Source organism: Carassius gibelio, chromosome A1 (assembly GCF_023724105.1).
Source record: "Carassius gibelio isolate Cgi1373 ecotype wild population from Czech Republic chromosome A1, carGib1.2-hapl.c, whole genome shotgun sequence".
NCBI lineage: Eukaryota > Metazoa > Chordata > Actinopteri > Cypriniformes > Cyprinidae > Carassius > Carassius gibelio.
Window position 1 is genome coordinate 6,991,719 of NC_068371.1, and position 18,110 is coordinate 7,009,828.

An 18,110-nucleotide genomic window follows, 5' to 3' on the forward strand; every position below is an offset into this window, starting at 1 on the left:
TGCAATGGCCTCAAGAAGTATTTGAATATTTAGGCCACACTTGCTTATAAAATCTAGCAAATAATGCTAGAGTTTTTCTCAGAACTAACTGCTTTTCTTAGCCATTTAAAACATTATATTAACAAGTTTGTCCCAGGAGGATTTATAGTGATATATAAAGTCAGTTCTCCTAAAGTTCACACAGGTGTCCTAGCAGAGAAACCGCAGGTTTAGCTCATCATCAGATTAACTAAGAACATGATCCACCAATGTTTGATAACCAGAAAGTGTCCAAATAGTTTTATCTTAATTAGTAAATCTGTTGTTTCATTATATAAATATATAAAAATTATTTGTGCAAAATATTTTACTTGTAAAATTGTGGTTGTGCCATCTTTCTTTCTAATATTATTTATTATATCCTGGCTGGAATTTCTAACTTGCCTAAAATGATTGTTTTTAGGCTTTGTCTTTATATTGCTTTCATAATTGCTGAATGTATATGTATGTACATTATAGGCAGTTTAGATATCCTGCTCAGGACATGTCTGGGACGTATGCTCACCCTATCTTTTGCAATGACATTTATAGATTTCAAGTGCGACTTAAGTGTCCAATTATTTGGGACCTCTGTGAATATGGGAATTTATCATGATTTTAAATGTTACACCTACTAGCACACTTTCCCATCAGACTCCCCTAGCACAGAAAGAAATTAAGAAGATCTCAGTTAAGGTAAAAGAGGCATGTACTTGTCCTTAGCAGCTCTATCATGGCTCTTTTGAACAATTTCAATAGACAAGCATCCCTGTGGATTCCAAAATTAAAGCAAGCCTCAGGGGCTGGATGTGCTTCAAGAATGAACACTTCAAGGACAGAGAAGTATTTTTAGTAACAAGGGCCATCAATTTTAAACACCTCTTAATTCAGCGACAAATCTGAGCAGTGATTTTACCCGCAAATAATATAATTACACTAGTACGCATCAGCTTATAAATATGAATATTTCAACATTTGCCATTTATATCAATAAAAATGACAACTGTGAAAATCTTTTTTTTTTTTAGTTTGTTTAAGGTTATTAAGGCATTAGGGATTGCCTTCCCATGTTTTATTGATTGCTGTGAGCCAACTGAAACCTCTCATTGTGAATTAATTACATACGTAACACTCCTGTTGTGAATACACTGTGTCCTTAAAAGACTCCCAATGCTCTGGAAATGTTCCTTTGTGAAATTTGTACTACAAAAACCTGTGTTAGATGACTTTTGGTGCTTACAGTTTGCTTGCAATTAATAATTTAATTGTAAAATATAATAAAGAAGAATCATGAGAACTATGTTTCATGGGAGGAAAAATTTAACAAACCTATAACAAAGTCAAGATGATCAAACTATTATACCTGACTGTTGTGCATTGTTAAAAAATTCTATATTCTTTAACTACCAGACCCTGATAGGGTGACAAGAAATAAACATGCAAGTCCCTATGCGCTTCGAAAGCATCAAGCATAACATGCCATACATAATCTATAGTCCGAAAGCCCTTGCATACTGAAATGTAACATTCCTTCAGTGGAGATTGCAGCCAACTAATTATTTATGAGAGGAAGTAACCATGTGCACTCGTGCCTAATGGAAAACGATACTCAGACTTGTCAAGCTCTTTGGCATCCAGTCTCTTAAAACCTCAGACCTCATTCTGTGGCTGTGATAACCTGACATTTGTGGCCGTCTTCAAATGTATACAAATAAGTAAACAAAACTTTAGGATGTGAGGAGACATGGGAAGTTGTCACAAGGTTTATATCTAAGGAAATTGAAAGTTTTGATGTGGAAATCCCATTGGTTTCAAGCAGCTATAGCTTTTATAATTTAGGATATTTATGTGTTTTCTATGTCCTCCAAACTATAGTTGGCTAACAACTGAATTCCATTTTTAATGCAAGAATTAAGTCAAAAATGCATTTATATAAAAACATCTTAAAGGGGTAGTTCACCCAAAAATTAATATTTTGTCCACATTAACTCAACCTCTTGTCTTTATTTCTACGTCAGAACACAAAAGAAGATATTTGAAAGAAAACTGGTTACCAAACAGTTGGTTACCAATAACTTCCAGTGACTGGGGAAACTAAGACATTTCTCAAAACAGAGACATTTGGACATTTCTTTTATGCTCCACAAAAGGTTTGGAACAGGTGCAATTAATGACAGAATTGTCATTTTTGGGTGAACTTTTTTTTTTTTCATTCATTGTTGCTGGATTACATTCAAAAGAAGTTTGGGGAAAATTGACCCAAGTTTTTTTTATTTTTTTTTATAGATTTTACTTTCATAAAATCACTAAATGTGAATGCCTGTTAGCCAAAAATAATCTTCTGGTAATTTTACATGTTACAAGAGTGTTGGACTTGTTTTAGTGTTTACAAATTGCTAAACAAATAAAGTCATTTTAGTTTAATTAAATATGTCGGAAATTGAAAATAACATTTTTATTTAGACATTTTAAGTTATTTCCCTCAAATTGGTCAATACACAGTAGGTTCTTATTGTCACATGGCTAGAAATTGGAACTGTATCTTGTTTCCTGAGCTTAATAAAACATTAAGGTATACAGAAATTCACTTTCAAAATAAAACCTTAGAGAAATATTCACTATATTCACAACTATCCAAGTCTCCTCTACACTTAAGCCTTACACTAAAGTCATTTATTCTGACATGCATCTCCTGAGTCAGTATGCTGCACCTCGCTCTCATCTTCAAACAGATGTATCTCAACCAGTGGACGTTGCATTTCGTTGTCCACCCTTTCCAAACTGACATAACCGACCTCCATAGTGTTAACGGAGCTGCCCTGATTATTGGTGGACACTGGATCCTTGCACCGAACATCAAGAGGTGTTTTGGTGCACAGGTCATGGCAGCACAGAAGTCGTGCAAAAGCATCTCTGAAATCAGAGTTAAAAGCATATATGATCGGGTTGAGCGATGAATTGCACCAGCCGAACCACACGAACACGTTAAAAGTTGCTTCACTGACACAATTCGGGTCGTGGCAGAAAGGAATCACACAGTTCAGGACGAAGAACGGAAACCAGCAGCACACAAACACCCCCATAATCACGGACAGAGTTTTGAACAGTTTGGTTTCTCTGATCGCGCGGTGCTGGAGAGGACAGGTGCGCGCTCCTGCCCTGCAGTTCTGTGCACGCTCCGCTGCGCGCTCCAGCGAAGAGATGGTCTTGATTTGAACCTGAGCAATGCGGTAGATGCGCGTGTATGTGACCAGCATCACTGCCACGGGAATGTAAAAACTTATCAGAGAGGAGGAAACGGCATACGTTCTGCTTAGAATCGAGTCACACATTTCCCTGGTGGTCCAGTTATTTGTGGTTACCGTGCCCAGGTCTGCCCTGTGCCAGTTCAGCTGCACGGGCACGAATGAAATAGCCAGCGATACGATCCACGTTACGCTTACCATAACGAGGGCGAGTCTGCGGTTCATCTTCCTCTCGTATTGAAATGGGTTTGAAATGGCCCAGTATCGATCCAAGCTGATTACGCACAGGTTGAGGATGGAAGCTGTGGAGCACATAATGTCAAAAGCCACCCAGCACTCGCAGAAAGAGCCAAACGCCCAGTGTCCGGTCACCTCCGTGGCCGCTTTCCACGGCATCACGAGAACAGCCACCAGCAAGTCCGACATCGCCAGAGACACAATAAAGATATTGGTGACTTTCCCTCTCAGGTGACGGAAGCGCAAAACCGCTGCGCAAACGGTGAAATTCCCCAATAACGTCCACAGCACGAGGAGAGAAAGAGCGAAAGCCAGAAAGATGCGACCCGCTGGCTCTCCATGAGCGCGCAATGATGTGAAGTTGTACATGTCTTTAAGTTTCACAAAAACATACCCAAATATATTCCGTCCATACTTCCTCCCATCTACTCTACGTTTTGACCGGATCTTATATCTGACCTCGTTGTTTCTTAAGACCCTCGCTGAGATGTTCACATGTTTGAACGACAATCTGAAGCGTCTCGTGTCAGGTTCCTTTCCAGGTCGCATTCACACTGCTGAAGAACGCCCTCTTTGGCCCGTTTTACTTAATAGACTATACAGTGTCCCCAAAACGAATTTGATGCTTGAATCCACATTTAAAAATTACAAACAAACTCATTAATGCCATTTAATTACAATATTACATAGAAAATAAAGTTAAACAATAAATGTTTTGGTTTTTCAAATAGCCCGTTAGTGGAATATGTTTTCAATTAAAGCCATTGTTCAACCAAAAAAAAAAAAAAATTGCTGAGAATTTACTGAGGAAAAAATTGCTGAGGATGTAGATGAGTATTTTTCTTCATGGGAGCACATCTGGAGGAATTTACATTATATTACATTTTCACCAATGGATCCTCTACAGTGAATGGGTGCCGTCAGAATTATAGGCTAAACATCAATAATCATCGGTAATCCACAAAACCAAAAACAGTCCAAAACAAGCTCAAATATGTCGGTGGACAACAGGCAGTGCTGGGAAGATTACTTACTGTAAATGACATAATGTAATTTAGATTAGTCTTTTTAGGTAATGTATTCTGAATATTTTAGAATACTTTTAGACTACTTATCTTAATTAAATGACCTTTAAACTTATGGTGTAAATAATTTCATTAGAAATATTTTGTTCACGTGCATGCCAGTGTGACCATTAAACAACATAACACTGTAAACAATCAAATTTGGTTTGTAAAATTATTTCAATATTAACTTTTAATCTAAATAAAAATGTTATAGGTCAAAGGGTTTGACTGACAAAAAAGTATGAATCTTCCCCACATAATATCAAATACATAATTATGTAATCCATAAAAAAGTAACTGTAATCTGATTATGATCATTTGGTATTATTTAATTACAAGTACAACATTTGTGGAATGTGATTACATAACATTATGTTACATGTAATCAGATACCCAGCAATTACAACTTGGATAGTGTGTTGGCAGGGGTGTAAATTTCGTCTAACAGTTGGGTGGCGGGGGGACAATAAACAAAAATTAATTCTCAAGATCAATTTTTGAAGGGGACACAAATAATACATCCAAAATTGTACTTGTAATGATATTTATATACAGAGGAAAGCCTTTACTACTATAAGTGCAGCAGGGAGACCATGCCAAATTAGACAACGTCAAGCTGTTGTGGTTGCGCTGCGACATGTGTCCATGGTAGACATTACTATCCGTCACAGTGTTGCCAAGTCCGCGGTTTTCCCTGGAATTGGGCTTCTTTATCAAATGTTTGGGTGAACTGTTCTTTTAAGGTGATGGCCTACAGTACAGTGTCACATTAGATATTTCAGCAAAATCTTCCACATGCAGAAAAGGTCAATTTTCAATAGCATAGCGAAGTATGAAGCACTAATCACACAGAAGACAGTTTCAGACCAAGCAGCTTTTTGTTGATCAGTATGGCGAATTTGTAACCAGTTTGAATATGAGAGAATCTGCCTGGGGAACTGTGTGGGGATCCGGATTTCGCCTGTGAAATTTCATTGAGCAATGGTAAATGTGACTGCCCCTGTTAATCTGTTAAAAGAGCTTTCAGAACTTGACAGGAACTGACCTCGAATCAACTAAAATGACCGATTTTTTTTATTTATTTTTTTACCATGTGAATTGACTTATGACTCTCAGACCTGAGCAGGGCCAGAAGGATTAAAGGGGAACTAAATGAATGAACATGAGTACTGAACAGTATTTGCAATATTTGATATTTTAAAACATTTTTTATAATATAAACCACATTATTATTATTTATAACATCTGTGTAACGCACCCATATAAGATATTTCTACCAATATTTTGGCTAGAATTGTAAATATATATATATATATATATATATATATATATATATATATATATATATATATATATATATATATATATATATTCATTTTTATTTCTTTTTTTTCCCACAACTTAAATGAACTTTTATTATTTTATTAATAATGCTATTATTATTGATATTCATAATAATATATTTATTAGAATAATCATTAGTCATCCTGAAAAACCTGAATCAATTCATGTGTGTGGACATTGCCACACTGCAAAATCTTTTCATCCAACAACAAAGTGAATGTTTTGGTGAAGAGTGGGGTGGCCAATGGCAACTATAATGAAGGCCTACAAATACAATTGCCAAGGTATGAAGGAGATATTGGATAATGAATGTAATATTAAGGCTAAATAACTATAATAGTTACTAGTATTAAAGTTAGGACATCTAGTGGTGAACACTGGAAAAAATGGAAAACTTTACTTTAAACAGCTATAGCCAGAAATAATCAAGTTAGTTAGTAAGTCTGTCCGTCTTTTGGGCCCTGTTTTTGGGAAGGGACAGGAAAGGTCCCTTTCCAGCTGACTTACATCCATTCTTTTTCGCTTCGCAGGTGATGGAGTAATGTTTGCTTATTTTCTGTATCTTGTATCTTCATTACAATCTCACTTGCTTGTCTTTTGTCTTTCCCTTTTTTCATCTTTTTATCATTTTTTTTTCTTCAGATGTGACTTTTGCTCTGTCGGTCTCCATCCAAGCAAGCTTTGTTTTTACAGGTGGGGAAGTTGCATTTTTTTTCTGGACAGTACTGGTGGAATTTTCAATATTTATTTGTTGGTTAAGACGTGTCTACAGACTAAAATACATAATACAAAATACATAACTAAAACAATCCCAGGTTTCTTTCTTCATGTATGGTTAATTCAGAAAAAGGCAGTCTCACAAAGGTGAAACAAACAGTGAAATATTTATGAACTTTATTTCACCATAGCAAAGTGAATATCATTGTCAACAGTCAATAAGTGCATTTATGGATATCAGCCTACAAAACAAAAAATGGAATTGTTCATAAACACTATATATACCATATGCAATCACAATATGGAAAATAAGAAAGCAGGCTTGGAAATGCCCTTGTATTGATTCAAAACAAGAGCACTTTTAGTGTACACAGTGACTGGGCTAGTGTGGAGCAATACTGTAAAAATCTCACAATAGAAGGAAAAAAACATGCAGGTGAAATAAAAGCATCTTTAGCTCTTTCTGAATTCATCTTGTATCGCAGATGAGGGTGTTGCAGACAAATACAAAAATCTTGCAGCTTGCATATAGTTGCATTCTTTGATTTTGTATTTGTGATACTGAGGTAATATGAAAACCTTCTATGCAGTCAAGAGCATGGAGGAGATAAAATGCAATGAAGCTGTTTTACTTAATGCAGAATTAAAACAAAAAGTGATATAACAAAGTCTTCTTATAAAACAATTCAAATTAGATAAGATAACTGATAAAATGATCCTTAAAGAATAAAGGGAGAGTAAGAATCGAAAGGTCTGATGTGAATAATACCAACATCTAAAAGTGAGATCATGCAATCCACAATCATTCTTAACCACAAACAGACGGATAACACAGAATTAAAAACATTTTAGTGCACAGAGAACATGAGAGTGTTTGTAAGAGCAGATCGACTCTCAGCATTTCAATGTACTTATTAGTGGTACATCTATGCCAAAACTGATCTCAGACCTGCATATTAGCACTTGTCCCTTATCATCACTAACACAAGTTAACTTTAGTTCTGTAAATTGTCCAGCAGGAGGAGCACCTTTATTTTGGGATGACCAGTAACTGGTTTCACAGGGCTTCAAAGCAGGACATTTTCAACACTGTCACAAACACTGGGGTCACATCAGCAGAATTAGGGTATAATAACTCAAAATGTGGGTAAATATATTAGAATTGTTTAAATGCTGCATTTTCTAAATTTATTACAAAGTATTTTCTAGTGATTGTCAAGCTATCTATATATATGTATATAGGTATGTTTTAGCAGGGAGAATATTGTGCACAAAGCACAGTAATATTCACTGTGGATGGGACGTTTACTGCACAGGTAAGGTACAGTGATATTTTTGACATGCATGCATTGCACGAAAATCTGTTAATAGCATGGCCCTATGAGAGGAGAATACTGATGATTTGTCAAAAGATAGAACTATAATAACACACACACACACACACACACACACACACACACACACACACACACTCTCTCTCTCTCTCTCTCTCTCAAAATCACATAGGAGCTGCAGAAGGCTTAACCAAGGCTGGTGATGTTGGAACGACCACCAGGGGGTGCTACAATGCGATGGCCAGAGCGCCGAGGAACGTTGTCGTCGATTTGAGCCCCTAATAGTATTGAAATAATCATAAAAATATACTTGCTGTAAATAACCAATAAAATGACACATTATTCAAATACATTTTTGAATATTATTTTCTTAGGGAATAATTGGAAAAGGTAATATTCTAATAGTCTGATCCCATCTCACCTGATAGGCTGAAGTTAGACTGATGCAAGTTTCTGATTGGTGGAGGCTGGTGTGTAGTGGGCGAGGTCTTGGCGGAGGGTGATGGGGTAATGTATTTGGGTGTTGCTGGGACATCATATACTGGACCATCATATATCCCACGAGAAACTCCCTGTTTGCTCATCATCTGCCAAAAACAGTCAAAGGACAGGTGCTTTTTACATTTTTAACAGTCTTTACACCATATCACAACACATCTAGTTCATTATGGCAGTATCATTTGTCGATAAATGCTAAGCAAATATTCCAATATGCCACTACAGCCAATATGCTACTACACTGATAAAGAAATGTATAAGTTTATATAGCAATAATGCATTAAATTGATTTAATTAAATTGATTTCAAGACATTTATAATGTGAATTATGTTTCAAATAAATGCTGTTCTTTTGAACTTCTTATTTAGCAAAAATCCTGAAAATAAAACATATCATTGTTTCCACCAAAAATATGAAGCAGCACAATGGTTTTCAAAATTGACAATAATCATAATAAATGTTTCTTACGGAACAATATCCCCATATTAAAAAATATTTCTGAAGGATCGTGTGACACAGAAGAAAATTCAGCTTTGCCATCACAGACTAAATTATATTTTAAAATATATTAAAACAGAAAGTATTTTTGCTAAAATAAATGCAGCCTTGGTGAGCATAAGAGACTTCTGTCAGAAACATGAAAAATCATACCGAACCCAAACTTGTTAATAGCAGTTTATATATACTCAGCATAGCTAACTAAGACTGAGTGAAGGTCAGTGAAATAATCAAGGGATTGAGAGTCATACCTTGGTACGGCACTTAATGCGCTGGTAGGCGACGTCAGGGAAGGGCTTGCGGGAGATGAAACGCCCAGTCCCCTGCTGAACCTGGAGCTTCCCTTCCTCAAACACAGTCCTACCCTGACAGACCACATACACTGGACCACCATGACACTCCATCCCCTCAAAAATATTATACTCCAGAGCCTAGAAATAGAAGAGAGCAGTACTACTAGAAGAAAACCCATTTCCAGTGTTTCTCAAGTATAAACTAAATCACCATTAAAATGTTGAAAGCTTTTAAGATTTAGGAACGATATAACAAGCCATTACAGATGTATAAAATGCAGTATTAAATGAAGGAATAACTAAATAACAGCCATCCAGAGTATCGTTCAATATTCCAGCATCTTGCAGAGCTTTGTAATCCTCACCGACTGCTGTTCTTTGGCTGTGATGGTCTTGATCTTGTCAGGGTCCCAGATAACAATGTCAGCATCTGAACCCACTGCTATCCGACCCTTACGAGGGTACAGGTTGAAGATTTTGGCTGCATTACTGCTTGTAACTGCAACAAACTGGTTTTCATCCATCTTCCCCGAAGCCTGTAGGAAACAAATTGTGTGGTAACTGATATAAATACTAATAATAAATGCAACCTGAACCTCAGTCCATATAAGCATACATGCAGATGCACTAACCACAGCTTTGTCCCAAACGAAACCCATTCTCTCCTCCACTCCATTGGTTCCCTCTGGTATAAGAGTAAAGTTGTCCTTCCCTATGGCCTTTTGAGAGGTGCTGTAAGCACAATGTCCACTGCCTACGACCTGCAGATCCCCACTGAGGATAGAAGATTAAGAGAAATGTAACTACAGGGCTAGCAGCTCCAAACTAACCATGATCTGCCCTCTAGAGCTAGTTGTGATGTTCTTTGTGATGATCTTATTCTTTATAGGTTGCATGATTTGTCATAGAACTGGACATTGTTCAAATGGCATTAAACATTAAATGAATGTTTTTTGCATTATTTTAGTCTCATGCATGTTACCTTGATGGTGTTTAGTAATTGTTTGAATGACACTGTGCACATTTTACATATTAGTATTTACCTCGTCAGCTTTGGAAAAGCTGCTTGTGATAAGCTTTGATTCATCTTTTGACTTTAATCAGTGGTTTCATTCCAAATGGATGTATGCATCCATAATCCTTACGGATATGTGTGGCTGTTATCTGTCTTCACAAAATGCATATAATCTAATACTTGTTCTTTGATCTTTTTCTAGAATTTCCTCTCGTCCTTTGGAGCCGTCTAATGCATCTAAGCTAAAAATAAATGTCCTCTCTCCAGCTGTGTCAGTCTGCCTCCATGCTACAGTGTGTGTGTGTGTGTGTGTGTGTGTGAATCCCTGTGCCTTTGAGTGCGTGTGTGCATGTCGAAGTATGTGTGGCTGTGGATGTCAACATAGTGACATCTCTCTCATAGTCTAACAGCCTGCGAGTCTACATGTTATGCGTGTGTGTGTTTGTTTGTGTGTGTGGGGAGAGAGGATGAGGGTGCTCTGTAACCATGGCAACATGATATGAAAGCCTGATCTATTTTTAGAAATGGGGACAGGAAAAGGTGTGTCTGTGGTCTGGGTGTAGCAAAGAGCCAAAGTAATCGAGAGAATAGATAAAAAAACTGGTAGATAATGCCACTTGCCCAAAGTCTCCACTGCTACACTGCTTCTACACTAATAATGCAAATGTCACAGATGTCTAAAAATGTAGAAATAACTCAAAATGTCTTACCAGGACAGTAGAGAGTTAAGGTGGTCAGGTGTCATCGGGTCAGGGCTGAGGGGCGGAGAGGTCACATAGGCTGCTGCTTTTGCCCAGTTTTTGCTCCAATAGTGTGAGCCATCTGTTGCCAAGCTGGCTGTGATTGGCTCCCCGAAAACAACAGAGCCTAAAGCCAGTGCAATGAAAATAACCCGTTCAAATTTATAGATTAATAAAACATAAAAAAGGCCAGGTAAGAAGGTCAGTAAGATTGTTTTTTTTTTTATGAAAGAAGTTAATACTTTTTTCAGCAAGAATGCATTAAATTGACCAAAAGTAACAGTAAAGACTTACTTAAAAAATTTTTTTTTTATAAAATAAATTGTTATTTTCAACTTTCTAGAATGCTAAAAAAGTTATTTATTATTATATTAATAATATAAGAACATACATTGCTAATTATAAAAAAATAAAATAATAAAAAATAAAGATTATTGAGCCGCAAATCATATTAGAATGACTTTTGATTATGTGAGACTGAAGAAATGGCGTTGAAAATGCATCTTTACTGTCACAGGAATATGTGACATATTAATAATATATTAAAAGAGAATAATAATAATAATGTTTCACAATCTTACTGTTTTTACTGTAATTTTGATTAAGTAAATGCACCCTGGGTAAATATAAGAGGCTTCTTTCAAAGATATTAAATATTAATTTTCACACTTTGCAATCACCTTTCTTCCGTGCAGTGGCCACAGTATCAGCTGCACTTTTACTCATCACTTTGGTGATGTAGACCGGGCAGTTGACTCGGTTGCCAAGGGTGATGGCACGGAAAACAGCCTCTGCCTCCAGCTGTGAAACAGACAACCAATTACAACAGGACGCTTCACACCACTGTCAACAGTTACCCAGTTAAACGTATATTTAATTTGCCAATTTGTTCATTGATCCCACCTCCTCCGGACGGCTCAGTGGGTGGCCCTCTGGACCAGTGATGCCCATTCCCAAGATTTTGCTTTGTTCCTTGAACACAAATGTTTTAAACATGAAAAAACAGTAAATGGCACCTAAATATTTTGGAATAATGTATGGCATTTTCTCATAAGTCAACCTGTGCTATCAGGTCTCCATTCTCTGCATGAACCAGAACCACTGCCCCCAGCTCCTTAAGGAATGAGAACGCTTCATACAACTATAGGGAGAAAGAGAGATCAGATTTGATTATATTACAGTACAGAACTTTCTATAGATGGAGGCATACAGTAGATGGCAATAACATCAACTAACCTGAGAGTCAGGCATTTGAAATAACCCTTTGTAAGCCATGTATACTTGGAAAGAGTTGATTCCTGCCAAAAGAAGAGAACATTAACATTGATTTTTTGAAGTCTCTTCTACTCACTTAGGCTGCATTCATTTGATCAAAAATGCAGTACAAATGTAATATTGTGAAATACAAATTAAATTCACTGTTATCCATTTTCAATATATTTAAAAATGCAATTTATTTCAGCAGCCATCACTCCAGTCTTCAGTGTCACTTCAGAAATCATTCTAATATGCTGATTTTGTGCTCAAGACAAATTATTATCATATCAATGTTGAAAACAGTTGTACTGCTCAATGTTTTTTCCAGAAACAACTGATCCATTTTTCAGGATTATTTGATAAATAAAAAGTTCAAAAGAACCCTTGCCATGTGTACTGCGTTTAAGCTAACTGAGACTTGTTACAGCACTTGTATATCATTGCTCTCTTGTTGATTTTGATTGCTTTCATAGTCCTCATTTGTAAGTAGCTTTGGATAAAAGACTATAAATGTAAATATAATTTTTTTTATAACATTATAAATGGCTTTACAGACACTTTGACCAGTTTAATGTGTTCTTACTGAATACACTGAACCCAAACGTTTGAGCAAATAAGTGTATTGACAATCATTAGCACTTCAAGTTGTTAAAATGCAAATATGTGAGTACAAACTTTAATATGTGTTCACCTTTTTCATGTACCAGTTGTTCCAGCTCCTCCTTCACACCTTCATGCCAATGTGGGATATCCAAATGAAGTGAATAATCACAGCAGGACTTCTTATCAGCCACTTCCTGCCACTTCTCAAAGGCCTCCAATAGACTCTCACCAGGCTGTGGAGTCACATGGTCAACTGAAACAGAAGATGCTGGTTTTTGGTCATTTCTATTATTTTCTATTGAAGATTTTGTTTGATTTTTTTTTTTGTTTGTTTTTGATTACTCATTAAACTATGTATGTTCCTCAAAGACTTTTTTCTCGTGCACAAAAACTCCTTTCACTTTTTGTAGCTGGAAATGATGTCACTCACAACAGCTAATAGTTCTGATTCATTATTTAAAGAAAATTAACTACGGTAACCATAAAAACCTCTTGTCTCAGACTACTAGAAGAAACAAAATCTGATTGGCTGTAGTTGACATGCAGGAGATGCATTCCTAGGTCATGTCCTTGTAGCAACAACAGGCATATTTGGGACACGGCTTTGCTCTGGAAGGGAGATGCAAGTGAGTCCTAGTCCAGTCTATTTGTCCCTACTTGTTAGGGAAGTTGGTACTGCATCGTAAATATTCTATATACTTGAACATTTGCCCAAATTAGACAATTAGCATTGAGATCAAATGCTATTTTAAGTCCTTATTTATTATATATATATTTTTAAACTTCCTTTCTTACTTTGAATAACAATTCCTCCAGACTTACTGATCATGGTGGTTCCACCTGCCAGAGCAGCTTTAGTGCCCTGGTAGAAGTCATCCACAGGTGGAGTGCCTAGGTAAGGCTTATGCAGGCAGGTGTTCACATCAATACCTCCAGGAATCACCATACACCCATTAGCCTCAATCACCTTCACTCCCCCCGGCACAATCAGGTTCTCCCCAACCTGTCTGTGGGAGAGATTTAATAAAGGGTTTAATAAAGCGCAGAGAGGGACAAGGAAGGAAAAAATATGAATGTGACTAAATACATTCTACAAATGTATTATATCACACAAAATATTGAAAAATGTATGGTTTTTTTATTAAAACATCAAGGTTATAAAGAGATATCTAAGGCCTGCTGCCACAGGAGAATGTCATATTACGCCAAATAAAATGTTATAAAATACAATGTAACTACAAATTTACATTATTACATTCTACTGACAGCCATAGCTTTTTTTATTCAATTTTTAACACAGATTATTTTATTTTTTTTTGATAATATGCACCATTTTCATGTATCACTGATATTCATAATAATGATATAACATTTGCAGTGAAAAATTGCACTGTGCAGTTGGAAATAAAGTTTTGATTTGCTTGTGCATGATATCAAGTCAATCTTCAACATAAATCAACATATGCTGATATGCATACACACACTTATTTCTGATTTCCAAATATGAATCAATTCTTTGAAAATAATATTCCTTTAACATTAGGCAAACTGAACATTTTTACATTATTGGAATGTCTATATTAACATTTCTAGTATGGTGAGTTGTTAATAAATGTAAGTTTAACATTGTCCTTACCTTAAATTATCATTCCACTACCACTGAGAAAAATTAATACATTTTATAAGATGCTGCAGAAAGCCATTTAAGATTTTTTTTATATGCGACTGTGATCGATGAGAAGGTTTCATGCATGCAACATTCATATATATATTAACAATATGCAACTACTCACGAAAAATTGCATTGTGGTTTTGAAAAAAGTGTGCATTTGCTTGTGCATGTCTTACTTAATAATTCCATCTTCAACATAAATGTCAGCATATTGCGACTGATCATCATTAACCACTCGTCCACCTTTAATCAGCAGCCGTTCACTCTGAGGAAGAGAGAGAGAGAGAGAGAGAGAGAGAGAGAGAGAGAGAGAGAATGAGTGATTCCAACACCAGTTTAAACCTTATTTTACCTGCTATATTTGCAATTCAGTGAAGTGCTCTTACAACCACTGATAAAAGAGCCTTCTGCACAGTTTCAGCTTCACACTCTGTGAATGCGTGGGGTTCTATGAACAGAGAAGAGCACATGTGGTGATGTGGAAAGATGTTAGGTTGCCATGGTAACCTCGCATCATCCAATTGTAAGGAAGGCACATACTGTACCACGGCGCTTTCCTCATCTGGGTTAGGCTGGATATTCAGATTGAAAAACCTCAATATATGCGCTATTTCTAGATGTCAACCCGGAACAGATCGCAAAGATTGCTTTAGTCAAGGATTAGGATAGTTCTAATCCATTACTTATAACTACACGCAAAAATACAGCACATGGGGCACATATTCCTCATGTTCTTTGACTTAATGTGTGCACGGCTTTTAAAAGTCTCTTTATTTCAATTTTGCTCTTAGTCTCGCGCGAAGCAAACGCACTCGCCATTATTTTGTCAAATGAAACGCGCCCATCAAAGCTACTGTATTCATGCACTGATTCATTATTTATTCCCGCTTCTATTTTAAATGCAATCGGAGCATTGGTTCGCTTCAATGCACGGGAGGGATGTGTGCCTGGCTTTGCCACATTGTTGCAGCATTGTAGCAATGATGCTTTGCCATATTGTAGCACCTCTCCGTTGGCTGATTTCAGTGCTCTTCTAAGCGGCCTTTGCTTTGTTGGCTTGCTAAGAGTTTAATCCCTTCTCGGTTCCCCCATGCGCAGGATTTACCGGGTAGCAGCAGGGCGACTCGCAGCCGGTATCTTACCGTCAAATGCGGGATGTTCTTCTTCCCTTGGTAGCCTGTCCCAGACATCTCTCCTTTATTATTTAAGGAGATGAACAATGAGCAGGTACCCGCTTCTTTGTGCCAACAACCAACGTAACGAGCTAGCGCTCCGTTAGTGCTGCACAAGCGAGCGCCTCTCCCGATAGGTGTGTGTGTGTGTGTGTGTGTGTTTGAGTGTATGTGCTGAGTGCGTGTCTGTTCGCCTGTTCGAAGACGTGATTTGTGTTTGTTGGAGCGCCCCCCTCAATTGAAACGAGAGAGAGAGAACTGGGCGAAAATCGGTGATGAGAATGTTGGTGTTATGGTTCAAGAGTGGTATAGCAACAGTTTCGTTAAATTTCGTTAAATCCGTTAAAAAAAATCAAACCCCTACGACAACATGGAAACTTTTTTATTTATTTTCATTTTAGAACTTTTTTTTCCCCCATAAATTTGTTAGCTGGGTATAAACCAACTTATTTGAGTGAGCTGATATTATCTGTTTGTGAAATGAACTGTTAATAATAAGCCAATAAAAGATCACACCATAACCTAAAGTTATAAAAAACTGGCCAAATATCTTCAAAGAGACAAACGTGAAAATAATGCAAAATACAGTAAAATAATGCTATAGTCATTAACTAAATATCATAAAATGCTATTTAATATTTGAGAAAAAAAAGAAAAGAAAATGTTGATGGTTTACAGGAGACTCTGAAATGGGAAAGACCCATAAGTTATAAAATAATGTAACATTTTACTTAGAAAAACATTCATGTTATTTTTTTCTCTCTCTGTAGGCTATATGAACTAACTCGAAATTATTAGCTAATTCTTAATATAAATCTAAAGTGTTTTGTTGTTTGTTTTCTTATTACTATAGAAAAACTACATTATTGATTTTAAATATCATATAGCTATATTTTACCATATAAGGCAACCTACATTTAACTATAAATGTTATTTTCAATACGTTGTTCTGTTTGTTTGTTTTCTTATTAGGCTATAGTAGCTACAATCAGAGCTATGGATTTTAAATTTTACCATAGCCTATAGGCCTAGTAAAATTTTTAATTTCGTAGCCTATTTTATTGGGCTATGCAGTAAAATATGTTGTTAATCTTTTAAAAGCAAATTGAAACCTTGTGCTTGCATGCATGGTTTAAGGTTCAAATCCGATGAAAAATTCCATGATCGTCAAACATAAAATTCAAGCCCACCTTCCCGTTGTTTTTATAATCACATTCCTTTTCAGTCTGATCCGTGATTTCGACACCCGGACGCCCGTCGTCTCTCTCACCCGGGGAGCTGATGAAGGTCCCGCCGCTGATCTCATAGGCTTCAAAATCCCCATCCACGATGCGTTCCCTGCTACTGCTGCGTGAGCTCCTGTTCTCGTTCCTCCCTACAGCGTACTGTTGAAAATCGATAGTCGTATAGCCGTAAGACTTGTGACGCTGGCTGGGTCCAGTCGAGATGGGTTTAGCCAGGTACACAGGGAGCTCATCCTCCCGGTTCCACTGTCGCCTACAGTCCGACATCACTCACAGGACGGAAACGAGTCTAATACAATGATGAAACGAGATGCCAGTGCAGAAAACTAGGTCAGCCTTGGTTTGCCTGGGGATGCGAAGGTCGCAGCTTGCATACTTATAATGCGAAAGATGATGCGATCTACTTTCCAGACAAGTGATAATAACGCGCTTTATTAATATGAGCTAGTCCGAATAATATTGCATCCTCAAATCCAGTTAACTCTGGACATCGGTAAAAGCAAATTTAGTTAGCCTAATTGTTTAAATTTAGGCCTGTGTCAAATGTTTTTGTTGTTGTCGTTTTTCTGTTTACTCTGTCGAGTTGTAGATTTGAGCTATATGACTGCCACCCTCCATCCGAAATGCGCAAAAACACTGCAGATAGCTGCACCGACTTGCATAAAACTATTGGTCTGGGTAAAAGCATGGAACTTGATGTTTGAGTCGTGAACGAATCAGTATTTTGAACAAATCTTTCAAATGAAGGAACGTTCTCATTCATTTACATGCACTTGTATACTTGGAAAGAACAGAACAGATGGGGAGACAGATTTTATTTGTCCATACCTTATAATCTGTATTAAAGCTAATATATATATATATATATATATATATATATATATATATATATATATATATATATATATATATATATATATATATATATATTAATTAATTAATGAATAAAGTTGATATTTGCACACTTTCTGAGTCTCATACAAATATTTGTTTCGACTATGAACAACTGTTTTTAACGACAAGCTCGAGCATTTAAAACGGGCAGACAACATAGGCCTAACTATAAGGTCATCATTCCGCTGGCATGGAGATTAATACAGTTATCGTTATAATTATCGCTTTTGGTGTTAATGGGTCTTGGCGCCAGAAACGGCC

The 18,110-nt window shown here is 36.6% G+C and overlaps 2 protein-coding genes across 4 annotated transcripts; both read right to left on the minus strand.

The window, feature by feature from the left end:
- Positions 1-2,528: 2,528 nt before the first annotated feature.
- Positions 2,529-4,255, minus strand: LOC127942262 (D(1) dopamine receptor-like). Its single transcript, XM_052537976.1, has one exon. The coding sequence runs from the start codon at positions 4,047-4,049 to the stop codon at positions 2,688-2,690; it is 1,362 nt and encodes a 453-aa protein (XP_052393936.1). The 5' UTR covers positions 4,050-4,255; the 3' UTR covers positions 2,529-2,687.
- Positions 4,256-6,792: 2,537 nt separating this feature from the next.
- Positions 6,793-17,567, minus strand: LOC127972617 (dihydropyrimidinase-related protein 1). Of its 3 annotated transcripts, none has more exons than XM_052576298.1 (14): positions 16,902-17,567; positions 14,716-14,804; positions 13,690-13,874; positions 12,956-13,120; positions 12,244-12,305; positions 12,068-12,148; positions 11,911-11,979; positions 11,688-11,808; positions 10,978-11,134; positions 9,885-10,026; positions 9,618-9,788; positions 9,211-9,390; positions 8,384-8,549; positions 6,793-8,240 (listed from the first exon to the last, which is right to left on the minus strand). In XM_052576298.1, exons 1-14 carry the CDS (start codon positions 17,220-17,222, stop codon positions 8,149-8,151), a joined length of 2,001 nt encoding a protein of 666 aa, XP_052432258.1. In that variant the 5' UTR covers positions 17,223-17,567; the 3' UTR covers positions 6,793-8,148. The 3 variants fall into 3 exon arrangements, with proteins under 3 accessions (XP_052432258.1, XP_052432335.1, XP_052432416.1); XM_052576375.1 differs by having other exon boundaries at positions 16,982-17,182; XM_052576456.1 differs by lacking the exon at positions 16,902-17,567 and adding an exon at positions 15,682-16,164.
- Positions 17,568-18,110: the final 543 nt, after the last annotated feature.

Coding starts and splice junctions, on each gene's coding strand:
- LOC127942262 (XM_052537976.1), bottom strand. CDS start 4,049: ATGCGACCTGGAAAGGAACCTGACACGAGACGCTTCAGATTGTCGTTC.
- LOC127972617 (XM_052576298.1), bottom strand. CDS start 17,222: ATGTCGGACTGTAGGCGACAGTGGAACCGGGAGGATGAGCTCCCTGTG. Junction 14,805..16,901: donor ATTATAAAAACAACGGGAAG/GTGGGCTTGAAT, acceptor TCTCTTCCTCAG/AGTGAACGGCTGCTGATTAA. Junction 13,121..13,689: donor AGGTGGAACCACCATGATCA/GTAAGTCTGGAG, acceptor CTTCTGTTTCAG/TTGACCATGTGACTCCACAG.